The sequence below is a fragment of the Crocodylus siamensis genome, chromosome 5 (genome assembly GCF_052110815.1).
Source record: "Crocodylus siamensis isolate JL-2025a chromosome 5, ASM5211081v1, whole genome shotgun sequence".
Lineage (NCBI taxonomy): Eukaryota > Metazoa > Chordata > Crocodylia > Crocodylidae > Crocodylus > Crocodylus siamensis.
The window spans coordinates 192,181,316-192,202,430 of NC_143399.1; the positions used below are offsets into that span (position 1 = coordinate 192,181,316).

Below are 21,115 nucleotides of genomic sequence, written 5' to 3' on the forward strand. Positions count from 1 at the left end.
TCAATCTGTTGACAATGCTCCTAACAGCAGCCAAGCACGCTGTTAGCCTTCTTGGCAATAAGGACACACTGTTGACTCATATCCAGCTTACTTCTCACTGTAACCCCCAGGTCCTTTTCTGCAGAGTTCTGCTTAGCCAGTTGGTCCCAAGCCTGTAGCAGTGCATGGGATTACTGAGTCGTAAGTGCAGGACTCTGTACTTGTCCTTGCTGAGATTTAGTTTGGCCCAATCCTTCAATTTCTCTAGATCACACTGAATCCTAGCCCTAACCTCCAGCACATCTACTACTCCCCACAGCTTGGTATCATCTGCAAACTTGCTGAGGGTACACTCCATCCCATCTTCCAGATCATTAAAGAAGATACTGAACAAAACCATGACTGACCCCAAGACACTATTTGATACCAGCTGCCAAGCAGACATCGAACCACTGAGCACTACCCATTGAGCCTGGTAATCCAGCCAGCTTTCTATCCACCTTACAGTCTGCTCATCCAACCCATACTTCCTTAGCTTACTTGCAAGAATGCTGTGGGAGACCATATTCAAAAGCCTTGCTAAAGTCAATAAGCAACAGCAGGCAGGACAAAGAGAGACATGCATTTCACTCAATGAAACACGTCGGTTTTGATGGGACATATCCCGGCACAGCTAATCTGCTTCATTTCATATTTCTAGCTATACCACTATTCCTTATACCACTACAAGATGCCAGATGTTCTGCAACTATTAAATGAGTTGTAGCTACAGCGGTCTCCAGTAGGACAATTAAATACCAAAATGTTTACCGTATTTAGTTGAATAAAAGACTACCCTGATTACAAGACAGTCCCCCAATTAGATTCTATAAGGAAAAAAAAATTATAAAATTTTCTTGTAATTTTCCAGGTGTAGAATCTAATTATCAGAGGTTTGCCTTGAATTTGTTCCCCTCCAACTGCTAGAGCAAGGAAAGTAAATCTGGGGGAGGTGTCAGGTATCCCCCACTTTTTTTTCCCTGGCAGCCCCTTTCCCCCTTCCTTTGTCAGACCATGTACTCCCTGAGCACATAGATGTGAGGAACCAATTTGAAAACAATAACCATGAAATTGCTACATCTATGTTTAATCTCAGAGAAAGGACAACGGAGATTCTGGGTGAACTGTTTCGTGCCTGGTTTTGTGATGTTTGCCAAACATTTAAAGGCAGGTGAAGAAACAGGAATTACTGGAAATGGGAAAGAAAGGCACAGCTCAGCTGCAGGAGTGACCAGGAAGTCAAAATGTATGCAATGTAGTGACACAGTCAAAGAAGAGTTGGCGCTGAAGAGGACTGAGCACTACCATATATAATTTTTTTCAAATGGGCTGCACTAACCTATCATGTGGGAGTGGTGCCCAGCCAGCTTGCTGGTCCAATGTCCAGGTTGACACGGTGCTGCAGAAGCTGCCGGCCCCACCAGCTGACACTGATACCGTTAGTAGGGCTGGTGACCCCCCAATGGGGTGGCTTCTGTAGGTACCCCCTCAGATTCAGGAGGCACCAGTGACTCATGGGGGTGCAGATCAATGTCTCCCCACAGTGAGGGGGAGGCCAGGCGCTGCCCAGCCGGGGCAGGGGAGGCACGCGACTGAGGTGCAGCTCATGGGGTAGGGGCGTGTGCTCCCAGAGCTGCACAGGGTGGGCCGCACCTGCGAGGAGGCTGCAGCCATCCCAAATTTTGCCGCAGCTCTGCTTCCAGCCCTGTGTTGCTGCCCACCGCAGCCGCGGCTTTTCCCAGCACCTGGGTGGAGATGGGTTGTTCAGCCAGGGCTGCACCAGGCAGCAGTGTGGGGCTAGGAGTGGAGCTGCAGGCAAATGTGGGGTGGCTGCGGCCTCCTTACAGTGCCACTGGAACTCACTCTGAGCCCAGCTTCTGGTGAGAAGAGCCAGTGGTGCACAGCTCCAGCTCCACTCCACTCCACAGCTGAAGCCCACTATGCACAGATCCAGGGGCACATGCCCCCCCCCCCCCCGGTGCAAGCAGCAGCCACCCTTCTCCCATGAGCCGCACCTCCATCCCACAACTCCCCCCCCCCCCCCAACCTGGCAGTGCCTGCTCTTGCCCCCCCTCACCGCTAGGGGCACTGATCTGCCCCCTCCCCTTCTGACTTACCAGCTGGAGGCAGCTCTCCACACTGCTGGCTCTGCTCTATGCTGCACTGCAGCTGCGCACAGCATGGATATTTATTAGCCCCATAGGGCCGATATCCAATATAGACAATTTTCTTCATATCAGTACCAATGCGACATCTGACGGATGTATCTGTGCACCTCTAGTATTTAGTGAGGTTTCCTTGCATGCAATTATAAAATGAGTGAATTCCCCCAACCCACAGCATGTTAAATTCAGGGGGAGGGGGACATATCTCATCTTGTATTCAACTAAATACGGTAAAAAAAAAAATTTTTTTAAATCATAACTGAACCTCAGGAATAATCTGCTGCCTTGAAATAAACCCTTAAAAGCTAACAAAAGGTAATTTTATTTACAGAGACAAGCTAAAACAGGGTCGAGTCAGGGACAGCTAAAAATCAGTTCTTTATTTTTTACTGAAAATGCACACAGTGGTCTATCAGTTCATTAGCTAATTGATGAAAAAGTCTTACTGTGATTAACCAAAGAATGCCTTTACCCACTTAAATACTAAAAAAATGCACCAAATATATGTTTGGTGCTGCTACACAAACCCATTAAGTTGGTTTTAAACTAGAGAAAACTACACCATAGTTGTATGCGTTATCAAGTGAAAACTCTGAACATTTAAAAGGTATACATACTAGAACAGTAATGGATTATTCAAAGTGTACAGGCAGCTACTGTACTGGTTTAAGGAACTACAAAGTTTCAATGAGTAAACAATGCACCGACTTTTTACAGCATACCATTATACTGCTACAGAAGAACAGCTGGTTATAAAGCAAGCTAATGGAAGAGATTTGTTCTCTCTCCTCTTTGGAAATACATTAAATAGTGAAGAAAGTTTTAAGCGACTGCCACAGAATCTTACCCAAAGTTTCAGGAATGTTTCTTCTCTCTCTTGTAACATCTGAAAGCCTAATAATTGTTCCTTCTTTTCGTTCAGTTTTGAAACGCAGTCGTCCAGATTCTTCATCATCATCCTCCTCTTCATCCGATTCCTCTTTTGTTTCTTCCTGAAATTCCAATGTTTCATTGGTGACCTGCATCACAAGATAAAGAGGATGTAAAAAAAGTGGACACTGCCCAAGCTAGGTTTTCAACATGCTAAAAACAATGGTTAAAAAAAAAAAAAAAAAAAAAAAAAAAAAAAACTTAATGAGCAAGTGACAAAGCACTTCATGAGCTCCACATCATGTACATTTCTGGTATTATAAAGTATGCATTGTGTAAAGTTTCAAATTGAGCAGATTCAAGAGATCTTACGTTTGGTTTGGTTACAATATATGATATTGCTACACCTGAAATGTATAAAATAAGTCATAAAACATAAGTTTTTTGTTTGAGGATTGAATACCATCTCCTTTGAAAAAATAAAATAAAAAGACTAAAGGAATGACCCTTAGCGTTTAAGTCACAAAGTATCAATAGCATTAAGTGGTATGAAAGACAAGATAACTTACACATTTCTAAGTTATTTCTCCAACTGGGTACAATTTTGCTTGTCTGGAGGAAATATTCAAGGAATAGAACATTCAAGTTAATTGTAGTTATTCATCTCAAAATAAAGAAAGATGCAGAACACTCTTTTATGGTACCCAATTTAAATATGCCCAATCTGCATAGGGAAATGTTATGGCCTTCTTCTTCAATCATATTTCAAGTACCCTAGTAAAAATGAATCTTTGTATTGTTTACGAATGGGGGGGGGGGGGAGGAGTGAGATCACAAGTGCCAGCATTTCTGCCCTCTAACCTCTGCTGAAAAAAATTAAATTCTTTTTCCTGGGATGGTTAAATTCAATTCCAGATTTAGGAAACCTGGTTTTCTCTAAAGCAGTATCAAAGCCTACCAGTGCCTCAATTATTATAATAAAATAAGTTCTAAATACCTATAAATATTGGTGTTTGATTTTGTTGGGGTTTTTTTTTTTTTTAAATCATGGAAAAAATCAGAGCTCTCCCCCAGTCCCCTTCACTGAGAGGGGATTTAATATCAGCCTTCAACTACCTAAAGAGGGGTTTGAAAGAAGATGGAGCTAGACTGTTCTCAGTAATGACAAAACAAGGAGCAACAGTCTAAAGTTGCAGCCAGGGAAGTTTAGGTTAGCTATTAAGAAGAATTCTCTCATTCAGAGGGTAGTAAAACACTGGAACAGGTTACCCAGAGAGGTGGTGGAAGCTGCATCCTTGGAGGCTTTCAAGACCCAGCTAGCCAAAGCTTTGGCTGGGATGATCCTACTTTGAGCAGAGTTGGGCTAGATGACCTCCTGAGATCCTTTCCAACCCTAATTTTCTATGATGCTATGAAGGGTATGGGCACAGGCAACATGTTGGAAGGGCAGGGAGGCACATGGCCTCCCAGATTTCTGCACCCACAGCAAGACGTGGGGCCGTAACCAAATAGGACCAGCTCTGAGCAGGAATTGTGTCTGTGACACAACAGGGACAGAAGGAGCACTGCCGTAGTAAGGTACAGTGGTAGCACAGAGTTGTGCCCCCTGCTATTGGTAGGTAGGCAGGGGGCACCAAACCTTGGCAGCCATGGCAAAGCAGCACTCCTTGGTCCCACCCACTGAGCCACGAAGATGGCTCCTTCCCAAAGCTGGCCCAGCCCAGCTGAAGCTCCACGCCCTGCAGTGGGCACATAAATCTGCACCACCGTCCCTGCCACATTGCCTGCTCTCTACCAGCCTGCAAGGAGAAACCTCCTTTAAAGGGGAAAAAAAACGTGGGAAACTGCAGAAAACCCGCATTTTTTAAAAAACAGAGAAAACAGAAAACCTGGATCCCTGCAGATAATTATGTAAATTGCATTTGATTTACACTTCTGTAAAATTAAAATTGTTATATAGTACAGAAAAAACTTAATTTTTTTTTTTTGCACAGAGGTGGCTTGAAACCCACTTAGTTCACAGTGGGTTGCTGAAATAATAATAAGCTACTCAGCTGCTTGCTATGACTTGTGATTCAAAGAGTGCCATTCTCCAATCAGCTGGAGCTCATCTGTCCTACACAGCCAACTGCAGAAGTGGTGCCCTCTGAGCTGCTACTACTACCCTGACAGCAGTTAGCTGGAGCACAAAACAGCCAAGGCAAAGCAGGATTTGTTAACTAGCTGACCCATATGCAAATCTAAACCTAATGAATTAGTGGAAGAGCTATATAGGTTGTAATGGAGACAAACTTGTGATGGCCAACAGTTTGTCCTCTGCACTTAGCTCTAGGAAGGACTACTAGAACTTGCCATGAATTTACATCTTATTTCTTCTTAAAAACAAACTTTTCAAAATTTGTTAAAATATTTGTGGCAGAGAATAAATTTAACCAATTAAAACAAAAATCCCTTTAGTTTTCCAATAAGCCATTTCAAAATCTTCCTCCAGAGAAAGGATTTGGCTAGATTTTGTTCTGAAGCTAAAGGTGATCTTAAATTCTAAAAGCCCTAGACAAGGCAAAGGGCTAGCTCAAAGCATGTACAACTCTGAAGGATAACATGAGCAAAGACATAATAGGCAAACTTTTGACAAAACACAATGAGAACACCATACAAAAAATTTGAACAATGGAACTTTTTCTTTCGATAGAATTAAAAACTTTAAAAACACAAAAAAACCCAGTAGCTATACAAGATTTCTGCAAGAAATATTTTCTCACTTAAAATTTCCATTTTATATCATCTATTGACATTACCTAAGATTACAGTTTAAAGCAGGGATGTCTGCTGGCCGCATGCAGCCCCCAAAGGATTAAACTGCAGCTGGATACTGTTCTCCCCCCATTTGCTCTCTTGCTGCTTCTTCTGGAGTCCCTGGGCTCCCCCCTCCCTCCTCCAGCTTCTGCTGCCTGCCAAACCATAGGGTTTGAGGAAGCTCACGGCCAGAGGGCTGGGGGGGGAGGAGCCTATGGGATTTAGGAAAGCGATCCATGAGTCGCATCTTGGCTATAGGGTTGTCAAATAAGTGTAATAATGAGTTAGAAGTAACCAAGCAACTTTTTAGAAGAATGGGTTATGAGAAACTATATATATATATAAAAAAAAAATCTAATTACTTCTCACAGAAAACTAGATTTGTGCTGTGCAACCTCCTTGCTAAACTCCCCTTTGCTCTGGGTTGGGTACTGCATAGCAGAGAAAACTTGACGTAGATCAACAGTGGCAGGAGGCAGATACCTTCAAGTACTGCACAGTAGTCTCACCGTCAACTCTGCAACCTCTCTTGCAAACCAAAGTTTAGGCACTCTTCAGCAACAGCTTGGTATAGACTAATCACTGCCAGCAAATACAATCACTTATTCCATTCTCCAGTTTTAGATGACCCAGAAGTCCAACACTGATGCTCAAGAAAATCTGTAAGAACGTGAGAACCTCTTACCATATCACTGTCAGATTCAAACAAGGAGTTCTTCCATTTCCAACAACATTTCAATCCACACATAAAAAAAAAAATTATTATGGGATACAGACAAAAGCCTACGTGAATTGAAGTACAGGTTTCCCCCCTCGAGGTATGTTGTCCATGCATTCCTGGAGAACGGCACACAAATCAAAGTTTGCACAAAGCTAACCCACTTCACAACGTAACAAATAGGGACAGGTTTACATGGGGTGAGGGAGGCTGGGACTAGGGAAGGGGTGGGGGGGAAGGGTGCTGTTCCAGGGGGCTGCACAAAGGCAGCAAAGCAAAGGAAACGGAGTGGCAACACACCCCAACCCCGGATGCAGCAGCCCCAGAAGCAGCTGGTGCCAGCTGCCTGCAGCCACTGAGCTGCACCGTGCTCTGCCTGTCCCCATTCACCTCTGCTCCTGGGCTACCCCACGCCCTGGTGCAGGCAGCTGGCGCCAGCCACTCCTGGGGCCACTGCAGTCAGGGCTGTGGTGAGTCCTGCACCCCACGCTGTCAGGGGCTCTGCTTGTCTGCACTCACCCCAGCCCATGCTGGAGCAGCCCCAGGAGCAGCCAACACCAGCTGCCTGCACCACGGTACAGTGAAGCCTGGGAGCAGAGTTTAGCCCAGGCACAGGAGGACAGGCAGAGCAGAGTACAGCCTAGCGGCCGCAGGCACCTAACACTGGCCACACCTGGGGTGAGTGGGGCCATGTCCCTTTCCCCTCACCCCATAGACTTACCTGTGGGGGAGGCATCTCTGCTGACTGCATAAGAGCAAATTTACCTCGCATATAATGAATTATTGATCTAAATATGCTCATCACATAAGGGCAAATTCGCACATAAAGAACCCACATAGAAGGAAATCTGCAATCCACCATTCATTTCCTGTGCCCACTGTAGACATTTTACTATTAATGACTCATTAAGTCATACACAAATTTGGGAGATTTATTCTGACACATTTTACCAAGAGGCTGTTGACTATCGGTATTTTTAAAGCTTGTGTTCTTCTGTACCAAAAAGAGTAATTCATATAAATTTGAAGCAGAATTCAGAGGACCAGCTGGAAAACTGACTGAAATAATGAGTAAAATAGGATGTTAACAATTTCTAATTTCAAGAAGATCCTGCTTTTTGAAAAATACTATATATTAACCACTAATATCACTTCCACAGAAAAACAAATACATTCACATTTCAGAAGTTATAACTCGGAAGCAAGCGACAAGCCTGCTTGGCTCCTTGAGGCCAGAACTTCCAGCTACTGGATTTTGTTATGTAGGTTAAGGAAGTTAAAACAAATGATGTCTAAAGAAACATCTATACATTTTCCTGAACAGAACTTTAGGGGCAACTGGTTTATCAGATGCCTCCACTGTAAAGACTTCTTGGAATTAAATGTCAAATGTCAGAATGCATCTAGACCAGGGCAGGCAATTATTTGGGCCTGTGGGCCACGCAGGCAGTTCCGGGGAGCAGCTGCGAGCCAGTCAGTGCACAGTCCCAACCTGCGCCCACTCTGGACTCGCTTTGGCAGAGCAGACCAGCCAGAACCCACTTGCACGGCCCCAAACCCAGCCCACCCCATACCTGCTTTAGACTGTCCACCCATGGTGACCAGTGGCAGCATCCAGGCAGAAACTGCTGCTCACCGTCGGGGAAAAGTAGCCCCTCCGCTGGACCCTTCTTGCTACAGCCACCAGGAGCCCATGCCTGGGCTGCCCTGCAGCTCCTCTCTGCTGCCATCACTGCCACCTCTGAGCCACACAGCAGGGCAGCAGTGACAGTGCAAGAGTCACAGGGCAGCCCGGGCACAGGCAGCTGCAGCCAAAAGGGCCCAGCAGCAGCAAGGGGGAGAGGCTATTTCTCCCCTGCTCCAAGCAGCAGCTTTTGCCCAGCCACCACCATTGATGCCACTGCTCAGTGTGGGCGGGTAATTCCAGAACAGGCACAGGGCAAGCCAGGGTCGGGGCTGTGCACGTGGGTTCCAGCTGGTCCAGAGCTGGTGCAGGGCAGGCCAGGGTTAAGGCTGTGCGCACGGGTACCTGCCAGTACCACGTGGCTGAGGACAGTGGCAATAGCACCTGAAAGGAGCTGCTGCTGCCACCACCATCACCTGGGCTGCCTAGGAAGGCAGTCTAGCTATGGAGTTCCCCAGCCCCAGTGCATGACCGGGGGTGGGGGGGGTGACAAGGCACTGGACAGCGTCTGGGACCAACCATGGGCTGGACAAAAGTCCCTCCGTGAGCCAGATCCAGCCCACAAATGGTATTTTGCCCACCCAGACCTAGCCACCATCTTTGCACTGCTTCAACCTCCCCTGCCCCTTCCTCCCAAATATTCGCTTCAGCTTGACTCTTCACTTCAACTGCTCTCCAATACTCTACTCCTTCACTTTCCCTCCTTCTTCCATCTTGTCCCGAGCTCTTCAATGGTCCTTTTGCATTCCTTTCTCTGTTTCAAGTATTTAACAAAACGGCAATGAGAAAGAATTTTTAAAGTACTATGAAACAACAAGGTATTTGCAAACTCTCTTTGTATGTTATGGTCCTTTCCTCTAACACATGTTTATTGTAAGATGGGACAGAGAAAATACATAATTGTTCAAATGTGCAGCACCCACCAAGACAAAACTATTCTTGGCTAACTTCTGGGAACTACCACAATACAAAAAACAAACTGCAATACTTAATCCCTGTAAGCAAGGGACACAATATTTGCCTAAACAAAAGCGGGGGGTGGGGGAGGGTGTCTGGAAAAGGTTTGCTGTTGTTTTGCTTTTCCTAACCATTGAAAATGCACGACTATACGTCTAGCCTTGTAAGAGCAGAGTCTTAAAAAGGAAAACAAACAATCCAACAACCACCCCACATTGCTCTAAAGTCTCTCAGTTCCATCTGTGCAGGGAAAATTAACACCATGGAAGACTTCTCAATTTGAAAACCCAGTACTGAATATTTGATAGTATATACTGGAATGAACCCTCCTTTGGCAAAGCCAGCAAAGACTATCTTACAAATACAAGCAGCTTATTCCCTACCACATTTGAAACACGCTTACATTGGGAACAAAAGCGTGTTATTTTGGAAGTGTCTTGTGACAAACCTTATCCCATTTTAAATTAAGATTTTTCTAGTAGGACAGAGCTAAGGAATCCCAGTGTGAAGTAAGGGAAGAATTCTCTGTAATTATACCTCATTAAATGCAGTATCTCTAGACAAGCAACTCACAGCCTCCCTGGGGGAGCTGGAACTGTATTAGCTTTTTTGCCTGAAAAGTAACTGACAAGGGATGTAATGTTCCAAGTACATTTTAGTCACCTGATATGCAGCCCCTCCAAAAATTCTAGCTTATTTTCAAGTGATAATGTGTAGGTGAAGTTTCATACCTGAGGTTTTAAACCCAGGAGTGGAAATCTCTAATGATGCTCTTTTATGCCATCAAAAGTATCCCTGCATATTCAGTGAATTTATTTTTTAAAAGTGTATATACCCAAAGCAGCTATATATGAACATAGCTTATAGAAAACATGGATTACAATATGGAAGTTAATATATACTCGACTATTTTTACAAGATTCTTGGCAATGTTCAAGCATACGAACCAGCAATATACCAACACATGCATTTACAAAACAATAAAATACAACTCAAAATTTAAAAACGCATCTCATCTTGTAGGGACTAAGCACAAAAGTAAGTGACTTTTGGAGGAAATCTCAAGGGGAAAGGGCAAGAGATACACTTCACAATTCCTCAACAGACTCCCAGTCACAAATCAGAAATTGCCTGCCTTTCCAGGTATGGACTTAATCACATACTTCCACAAATGGGGATGAAAGAATTATGGAAAAAAGGCAATCAATGTAATCAAACAGAGATGTCATTATGAGAAGTCATTTCGATTCACTTACTTCTCTAGCAACATCAAAACATTGACTAAGTGAGAGCTTGCCTTGATACCTGAACCATCAGTGTCAAGGGACAAAAGTACAACACACCCACTGATTAGTCACACATAAACAACTGAATTACTAACACCCTAGACAATTTAACATTAATATCCAATGCCATGATGGAGAATGAAGTTTAATTCTTCTTCATTACGTTGTCTAATTGGCATACTGTTATTCTGTGTAAAAGCAGTACGAGGTTATTACAGAACACACACAGAAGAACAAACACAAGCCAATTCTACCCACAGACTTCAGCCTGAAAGTAGGCTAAGTGACAGCAGGAATATAAGGCAACACAAAAACACTCCCGCTTTGAAAGGTGCTCCATACCTAGGGTGAGAGGAGGTAGGAGCATGCAGTGTGGAAAAAACCCCAAAGCATCATGTATTTAAAAGGGGAGGGAGGGAAGAGAAATCTCTGCTACACATGTTTGGTCATACCACATTTTCAAGTTGATAATCAACAGGGAACACTTGATTGTGTCAACACCAAGACCATAAACACCTCTAAGATCATGCCCACATAATAAGACACCACACATTTGCTATTTTCTCGCTGTATAAAAGGAACAGAATTCATTAGGAAATTGCTGCTGCTTAAACACTGCAGGCAGGAAGTCCTCAATAAATTAGAGGCACCCTGACATATTTCTTAAAATGTAGGCTACAGGGAACATTTCTAGTGAATTTTAAGGTAGGTCAATTTTTTGGTCCAAAACAGACAGCAACATCTGTTTAAATCAATTATTAAAAAGAATCCCCAAAGACTTGAATTGATGGAATAAGTTGATAAAAAGGTGCACATATGTAAGCTCACTAATTATGTCTTTTCTAACTTCACAATATGCTGTCTCATTTTCCCACTAGATTTGAACTGGTTAAATGTTCTGCTGTTCTTGGGAAGTAGTCTAGGACATATTATGCCTAACAGCAAACCAACTCCTACAAGGTTTCTTATACTATGTACCCATGGTGGTTGATTTGATCTCACTAAGCCTCCTATTTTTCATCAGGTGTCCAACAGATTCTCAATAAGAACTACTGAGACTACAAGTCTCAAACAGTCTCATTTTCTCTTCTGTTAAATTTTGCAACAACTGCTGGAATAAATTCATCTTACATATAACGTGTAATCTGCTAGTGTCACAATCTCACCCCCAATGTACTGTCACTACTAAGTAGAAAAGTTATATTTCATCAGAGCACAGACAGTTATTTTTGTTCTGCCCTCCTCCTTGTTCAACAGCAAGAAAGCTGCAAAATGCAAAAGTTGAGAAGGTTGAAGGGCACAATTCTAAACCAAATGTTATAAGTCTTACACCTGGAAACTGATGTCCCCAGCTGTCCCAAAAAGGACACATTTAGCCAATACATTTTCAGTTTTGGTTACAGAATTTTTACTGCTTTGTATTGTACTCCATGTAATTTTTTTTCCGGTTGTACTAAGCAGGACATATTCAATTTCGATTCGGATTCAGCCCAATTTGGCGGACAGTGGTTCAATTCACTAATTCGGATCACTGCCCCAATTCAATGAGGCTGAACCCAAATCTGAAGATTAGATTCTGATTCAGAGAATCAGCGACAGACACAGCTTTATATGTTTTTTTCTATATACCTTGAGGTACCAGGTGCAGCTTGTGAACACTGAGATGGTAGGGTGGATGGAACATCCCACAGGAGCATGGGGGAACCCCCTGGGCACACCTCCCAACTTGGCAATTGGCCATGGAGGCACCTCAAGTGCTCCCCTAGACTCAGGAGGCACCAGCTGGGTGGGGGTGGGGGGAAGGGGGAAGTCCCCCATGTGCTCCATGGCAGACCTGGAAGTGGCCTGGAAGTGCCTCTGGTCCATTTCCAGGGCTGCTGCTGAGCGTAGCGGGGACCACCTGCACTCCATCCGCCCCACCATCTCAGCATTCACAAGCCACCTGGTACTTTGAGGTATGTAGAAAAAATATATATATAAGCTGCATCTATTTCCAAATCATCAAATCTCTCCGAATTGAAATCAGAGGATTCCGATTACATTTGGAGAGATTAATGGGCCTCCTGATTCTAGTCGGATTCGGAGATTCAGCCACTGAATTGGGCCCAATCTCCTCCAAACTACATCAGCGACCAAAGCTTTGCACAGTCCTGTTATTTTTAAATGGTAATGGTAGAAGCAGTAATTATATGTAAAATTAACCAATTAAACTAACGCTACTAGTTGCTGAAAAGACAGCTACGCACAGCACTTGGCTGTGGCTGGTCAACAGCATTAGAGTTCCTTTAACTACTGAAAGGCATGTAAATTTACAGCTAATAAAAGATTAAATATCCCTATAAAAACAGAACTGAAAGACATGTTGTAGGTCCTGTTAAATACTGGATCTGCCACAAAGGTAGGGGAGCAAAAGCCAACTACTTTTCAAGACAGAGCTTGATATGTTTAGGAATCAGACTGGTGTCTCATGATGCTTGTCATAATAGAAGACTTGACTCTGCCCCAGAAAAGACCTTCCCATCCTATGTGACTATTAATCTAGCAAAACCCATTTGTTCTATTCTGATGTATTTGATACAACTAGCAAAGCCACAAACAACAGGTCTAAGAACAAAATATGTTACAGAAAAAATAACTCCCAAGAGGCTCAAAAAACTCTAAGTTTGCCAGTGGCTAAATGATCTAAATAGGTGAACATCAAACTTTAAAGCATATTCTGTTAGACCCTTCAGTGCTGTTACATGTGAGCAAATGCTTGTTTCTGGCAGTAAACCTCTAACTTTGTGTTAGGGGAACTAGTAACAAAGTACTAGGCATCTCGCTTGCTTTGCTTCTCCTTTTATTCTAACGACTGGGATTCTGATTTTCTGCTTTAAAAAAATCGCAAATCCTCAGATTAAAAATTTTAAAAATAGCAAATTCTCTAATTAAAAACCTCAAAATCCATGTATATAAATTTGGAAGCCTACCAGTGTCTCAAAATCACTATAACCAAAACAATTCTAAATACCTATAGATTTTGGTATTTGATTGTGGGTTTGTTTTGGTTTGTTTTTTTTAAGTCATGAAAAATCAGAGCACCCCCTGTCCTGCTCATTCACCAGGAGCAGGTCCAGGCCCCTCACTTCCCACCGAGGCCCCCTGGCCCTGCTGGTGCCTCTTACTTCCCACCCACAGCCCCCCATCCTCCCAGACCTGCCAGAGGGGGCCTCTCCAACTGTTAAGGTTACAGGGCCGGAGACCCAGGTCCATAGCCCCCTCTCCCCTGCAGCAGCGCCTGAGCCCTGGCTGCCAGCTCCAGGAGGTGATGGCTGCTGTGGCAGAGTGGAACCCAGCCTGCCCCTCCCACCCCACCACACACACAAATCTGGGGGGCATGTCTCCCCCACCCCAGGAGTGCGCACAGCAGCAGGGAGCCAGTTCACTGCTCCCCCCCACCCCCAGACAAGCCCCACTGCACTCCCTGCAAGGGCTCTAATGCCATGCACTCCAGCCCCAGGCCCCAAACCCCACATACCACCCCAGCTGGGTAGCAGCCACAGCCCCAACTCCAGCCCCACCCAACTCCCTCCCTCCCTATGGGGCCTCAATCTCTGCCACCCCCTACCAGATTTACCTTTAGGAGCTGCTCTCCTGGCTGCCAGGAGGCCATGTACATGTGTGAGCATGCACATGGCACCCCCTGCCTAACCACCCTCCTTCTACTCCCCCAGCCCTTGGCAGGCTGGAACTCTGCCAGCCTGCGGAGAGCTCTTTGCAGAAGTGGAAAACCCATGTTTTTCCCCCCCCGTGACAAATGGGAAACCCGGATCCCTGATGATGAGTAAGTTACTACAAAACAAACCTGACACCTGAGCACGTCTTTGTAACTTTCATTGAGATGTAGAGGCTTAGTGCTTATGCTCTCTTAAAAAAGGGGATTTGCATCATTTTGAAAACTGTACCCATACATTCTTTACTCCAATATATTAGTTTGCTCAGAAAAGCAGTTTTTACAGATTTGTGCAAGACAACCCAGACATCACATTATTCTTCCACCTAAAACTTCTAGAAGATGGCAAACAGTTCCTTTAACACTAAAGGAAATACGGACATTTACACTTTCCTACTACCTCACAGTTTTTCAGCAAAAAAGAAAAATACTTACTCTGTACCACCATTAGAAGAAAATGAACACAGTTAAGTGACAAAGTACTCTCAAACATTTCTGCATCACAACAACCATTTTGAAGGGATAACATCAGGGACAAATTGTTCACACACAAGTATTGGCATTAGTCCTTAGCAAGCAGCTTGGACAAGTTCAGAACTACAATAGCTGCTGGCTGCAGAACTTGTGAACTTCCACAAATCTTAACTGGAGAACAACATACCTCTTCAGATTCATTTCCAGGTGTTTGAGAGTCAGGAACTTCTTCCAGTTCCTCTTCAGCTACATAGTCTTCTTGGTCTTCCATTCCTTGCTGTTCATTATATGACTGCATATACTCTTCATCCTACAAAAGAAAGATACAGGATAAAAAATTCGAACATATACAGTTAGGCAAGGTACCTGATTATATTATTGTCCTTACATCATCAGTTCAAGAAAAAGTGTTTTTATCAGTCAAATCAAGCTTAAGCCAGGATATAATGAAAGCATCTTTAAACAGCTCTAACAGTTGCAATGTTACTGGAAAAAATATTAAAGTACCTGTAAAACACTGTATGGCAATGCAGGGAACTAACATAGTGAGATCTAGCTGCCAGTGACGTCCCATTAGTTTGACAGGCTATTAGATTGCAAATTCTTTGGAGGGGGCTCTGAACTAATTGCTTGTCTATGCTGCTATGAGCACAGAAAGCACTTCACACATTAGCATCTATTCCTAGTTTTCTTTTTTGCTATTTAAAAAGGGTTTAAGACAGTATGCCAATTTTCTACAGCGATTTTTGATTTGCATTTGAATCTCATTTAGTAGCTCTAAACAAGATCATATTGTACTATATGCTGTACAAACATAAATAAAGCGAAAAATCTTTTCTGAACAAAAATATTAATATTTTAAAATGTATTAAGTGCATGCAGCTTAAATTGTGATCATACAATTGTTAGCAATTAAAGCTAATATATGTCCTTTAATAGACTGCTTAAATGATATCAAATTATGCATGTGACATTTCCTGAACTAACCTCCAATCTCTTTATTCAGGGTTAGACAGTTCTCAGTTACAAAAAAGGATGAATGAGCAGGACATCAATCACTTTGGAATATTAGCACCTTAAAGATGTCTTTAGCAGGTCAATAATCTTTTCACCTTCGAAGGACTTTATCAGATCTTGTCTAAAGCCTGGATAAAAGCTTTTGCATTAAGTACTTCTAACAATTGGCAGTGTATCTCCACCACACAAAGCTGTTTTCTTCCTTAAGGATACAATCCTCAAGGTCATGATTCTCAACTGCCTTCCAGCATGACAAAGGAGCGTTACCTACCGCCAAACAAGCTGTCAACACAAACTTTGTCACAGCCTAGATAAAGAAACTGGCAGACAGTGATAATAGGTCTAATTTCCCCACCTCCCTAGGGAGGTAAACAGATTTCAAATCAGTCTAAAAACCTATGCACATGAAGCAATGTTATCTTTGGACATACAATAGAAAGAAACTCACTTGAAATTCATCTAGAGGTTCATTGATTTCAATGTCTAGTACTTCATCATTGTAAATTTCTTCCTCTCCCTGCTCTTCCACATACTCTATCTGGTCTTCTGTAAGCTCAGCTTCATTGCCTTCATACTGTCCTTCCTCTGCATACTCCTGAGCGTACATCTCACGATCTTCTGATTTGTCATAATCTGTTTCATCCTCCCCTTGGTCATACTCTGACTCATGTTGTATAGACTGATCATTGGTGGTCTCAGATAATCCATATGATGTAATCAAGCCAGTCGTAGCATTAAGACTAATTGTGACACCTTGAGAACTACAGTGGTGATGGAAGGAAGAGGAGGGGGAGAAAAAAAAAAAAAGGTTCAAACTAGAAGTCAAGTGTATCAGTTACCTCTGTTTGTGAGCATTAGTTCAGTGAAGCCAAAAAAGCATGTTGTCTAGATTAGTAAAGAAAAAATACCTTGCACACCAATTGACTGCATGCCATAAAATTCATAATGCAGACCATACCCCAGCTTATCACCAGCTGCAGGCTATTTGACATGGGGAATCAAACCAACCAGATGGTCTAACAGGTCAGTTTGGCAAAAGTCCTACACAGTAAACCAAGCAGACTGGATTCAATTTAATTCGCAGACTAACAAAAATATACAAAATGACTACAACTGCATCTGCTTTCTAATATCTCAAACTAAGCTACAAATCCTTTTTATTAGTATATTAATATTGACAGCATACAATTACTGTGATTTCAATTTTGTATTTGTGGTAGCCTTGATTTTCCATTGAAAATGAAGTGCAATTCATGTAGACAGGAACTGTTTTAAAAAGTCAACTCATAAAGGCTTAAGACAATTACTTAGTAACAGAGTACATTTGGACCTTTAAAAAATAATTCATTTGAAAATGACTTAAAAGAAAGACTAGAATTTAAGATTGGATCGTTGCTTTACAACACATGCTATCACAACCAACTACAAAAGCAAATCAAGACAGTGACAAATTACAAAATCAAGAGAAGCCCAAAATATTTGGAAGTGTATATATTTACAATGTGTTGGTACTGGTTTGAAAAAGTTGGGTTTTGGGGAGAGGCAGTTTTAAACCTCTCCCCATGCCACACTACAATTCCAAAAATGGTTTTAAAAAGGAGACTTTTTTTTTTTTTTTATTTTATAAAAACACAATTTGGAAGCCAAAAATATAGACAGATTTCCATGGTGCACTAGTGTGAGTGGGATGGAAAAAAGAAAAAGACAAGCACTCATTTCACAAACAAGCTTAAATACTACCACTGGTGGGAAAAAAGTAGTTCAAAAAACATAAAATTATAAAAAAAACAAGTGGGTGGAAAGAAAAGGTTGGGCGAAAACAGCTTACAGTAGGGAAGTACTGTACAAAATGCTTAGAGCAGGGAAGAACTCCTAACAATGCATAAAGAGTAATATGGAGGCATAATATGGAACAGCATCCCACACCACTCCCACCTCAGTGTGTAAAGGGCAGACATTAAAGCTAAAGCTGCCAATATTTTCAATGGAAATGCCACAAGTTCTCTCTGCCTAGATGCATACTAGCACAGAGCACTAACATGGATGGCACACCTTTAATGAGCTTGGGTGAGAGTGCCTTGGCCTATTCAACTCTTTACTTTTTGTAGCAAATTTCAAGGGTTCATTTTAAACTACACCCCTGCCCCCAGTTCAAATCTTGCAAGCTTTGGGACCACTGCCAAAGGCTCCAAAGACATCAGATGCAATTTGAAAAGTTAAGTGGGGTATTCCAAAGGCCCTGCAGAAGAATGGCTTGTATCTATGGCATGGAAGGAATGGAGAATCAAAGCTTGTAGATATTCATAAACATTATTTAAATGACATTAACTGACAGTTTTAACAGTTTATTTGAAACACACTAACACTCATTATTCAATGATGGCCAGAGAATAAAGCATAAACAATACGAGGCACTGACAATTTTACAGAGCTCATTTTTTAAACCACTGATACAGTAAGAATAAAATCAAAATAGATTTCACAAAAAAATACAATAGAAAATTGTATAAAAATACAATGCATTTATAAAAATGTTGTAAATGTTGCACCTAGATTAGAAGGAAGCCATTTTAAAATGGATTATGCAGTCAAACCATTTTTGACAATACAAATTTCTGCAACCGAGGGATGATGATAAAGTAGTTCTATTTTGAACTCTAGTTCAGTAGCTCTAATGCGCCAATTGTAAAAGTTTACCCATGTCATTCAGCAGGAAATTATTCAAATTAAATTTAATCCATAAAATTTAGAAACCAAGAAACGGATACCTGAAATGTTGTTCCTCTTCATTGTCACTCTGTAGAAGATCATCATTCAGCTCTTCATCTGACAAATCGGACTGATTCTAGGTTAACATAAGAGATGAGTTGTGAACATCTGGTTCTTGTTATAAAATATAAGTTTTTTTAAAACATACAAAAAAAGTACACGGTAATAATCTCTCACAAAAACTACAAACAATAAGCAACATGCTTTCATAATGAATAAAAAAACTGACCAGACAAATTTGATTTCTTTTTTAAAAACGTTATTTAAATCAGATGATGAAAGGAATGCTGTGGAAAATGTATCTGAATTTCAGTGAAGCATTTGATAGTCTCTCATGAAAACTTGTAAAATACATTCAAATTGGCTTAGATTTCAACATTGCCACAGGGAGAGAAAATTGGCTGAAGGACAATAAACTAAAAGGTAATGATCAAGCAAAATAATGATGGGGGGGTGTTGTTTGCAGGTGCCTGGGGGTATTGAAATGGTTGGTATTAGGACCTACTTTATTTAACAACTTCATTAATGATCTAGAAACAGGCAGGATAAAGGAGAACAACATGTTACTTTAAATGAAACAGAAATTTAGGAGACAAATACTAGAAAAGGATACAGAGGTCAGAAAGTAGGATAAGAGTAAGAAGAGTTCAGACAAGAGAAAAAATATTCAGGCATAAATTTGTTCCTGTCTTTTCCTGACCTCTTTTCAAGTTGTCACATCTTTAATAAAGAAAGTTACTATACAGAAAAAACAACTACATAACTGGATAAGTTACTTGAATCGTTCCCCACCCCCACATGCATACACCACTCCTAAAAAGGAGAGAAGAGAAAGGACTTAAATATACAAGTAGGAGTGCACCGATACAGATTTTTTTGGGCCAATACCAATGGCCAATTATTAACCAGCCATATCAGCCGATACTGATCCAAGAGCAGACATGCAACCCAGCAGTTTGGGCAACACCGTCCGGGCCAGTAAGTCTATGAAGGGGAAGGGGCAGGAAGAGGGAAGGGGTGTGAGGAAAGCAGATCAAGACCCCCACTGAGAGGGAGGGAGTGAGGATGGGGCAGGGACAGGCACTGCCCAGCCAGGGTGGGGAGCCGTGGGTGGCTCATCCAGGGCGTGGTTCCTGCAGCTGTGCACAACCCCAAGGGAGGTATGGAGGAAGGGCCCCCCAGGTCTGTACGTGGGGTGAGGGCAGGCTACCTACTGTGGACTCACAGCCAGGGGCTGGGCTGGCCTCTTCTTGGCAGGGGGGCTGAGCTGGAGCTGTACTCTGGGTGGATGAGTGTGGGGCAGGCAGCAGTAGCACTAGGAGCAGGGGCTACAGGGTAGGCTACGGACCACCCCAATGTTTGCCCCCCCCAACCCTCTGTCCCAAAGCCACCACCTGCTCACCCTGCCCCAAGTACAGCCCTGGCCCAGTGCCCCCACTATGAAGAGGCAGGCACAGCACTTCACAGCAGATAGTCCACACTTACCCTGCACACAAATCTAGGGAACATGTACCCCGCCATCCCGCACCTTTCCGATTCCCCTCCCGCAAACCCATCTGGTTTGGGGCACAGGCATCTAATCAAGGATCACAGGTCTATGGAAAGAAGAGAGGATTCCTTGTTCTCCCCTCTTATCAGTCCTGTCAGTACCACTTGCTCCCCAATTAATTGATATTATGGATAACCTACTGTGGGAAATAGAAAGAGAATGGACACTTTACTACTCTGTAGGAACATAAGAATTGCCATTCAGGGACAAACTGAAGTTCCATATAACCCAGTATCCCATTTCAAGAGTAACAAGTAGCATTTGCTTTAAGAGGAATATAACAAGGCATGTATAGAGTGATCCATGCCCCATCATACTATCACAGCTACTAGCAGTCAAAGAACCTGGGATATCTTAAAACTGAGACATGCACAGAAACAAAGGAGATGGTTGGGAGCCCTTGTGGCTACCCATCTTCTTATCTATCTTCCCAATCTGTTGAAGATGAACTGTTATGTCCTGGGGAAGAGATGCAAATCACTAGCTCGTAGAGATGCACCGACAGGGATTTTGGGGGCCAATACCGATAGCCAATATTTAAGGAGGCACATTGGCCAATACTGATCCAATTTCCAATACAGTTGCTTCCAGCTGGTAAGTCTGGTGTGGTGGAAGGGGAGTGAGGGAGGAAAGGGGTGTGGGGGGGCGGCAGGTCAATGCCTCCTCACAGTAAGGGAGAGGGTAGGGGCAGACATTGCCAAGGCATGGCAGGGGAGTGGCTCATGGGGGCATGTGCCCACTGGATCTGCACGGGGGCAGGCTGCAGCTAGGGCTACACAGGGCTCTTCTCAGCAGAGGCTGGACTCTGAGTGGGTGCCAGAGACACTGGGAGAATTTTGCCACCTCCACCAGTTGCCCAGCACTGCCCCAGCTCAATGCCCTGTCTCCACCCACACACTGGGAAGCGGGGCTGCAGCAGTCTGAAGTGGATACAGCATCCTCCCAGCACTGCTGGCACCCACTCCAAGCCCAGCCCCTGCCAAGAAGAGGCCAATGCAGCCCCATCTGCACCCTGCCCTGCCCCACACAGATTCAGGGGGTACATGCCTCCCCCTGTACCCCCACCACCGTGCCCTCCCAGGGCATACAAGTTCCTCCAA

At 43.2% G+C, this 21,115-nt stretch overlaps 1 protein-coding gene across 7 annotated transcripts in view; it reads right to left on the reverse strand.

Moving 5' to 3' along the window:
- The window catches only part of RBM33 (RNA binding motif protein 33), a 169,032-nt gene that overhangs the window by 120,745 nt on the left and 27,172 nt on the right, over positions 1-21,115 (reverse strand). For all 7 annotated transcript variants that reach the window (XR_016442375.1, XM_090047647.1, XM_090047643.1 and 4 more), the window contains exons 4-7: positions 18,466-18,542; positions 16,146-16,458; positions 14,868-14,990; positions 3,031-3,202 (exon numbers count right to left, since the gene is read on the reverse strand). Coding sequence is in view for 6 of the 7 variants with exons in the window: in XM_090047647.1 (XP_089903773.1) it covers positions 3,031-3,202; positions 14,868-14,990; positions 16,146-16,458; positions 18,466-18,542 (685 nt within the window). In the remaining variant the exon portion in view is untranslated. The remainder of the gene's footprint in view (positions 1-3,030; positions 3,203-14,867; positions 14,991-16,145; positions 16,459-18,465; positions 18,543-21,115) is intronic.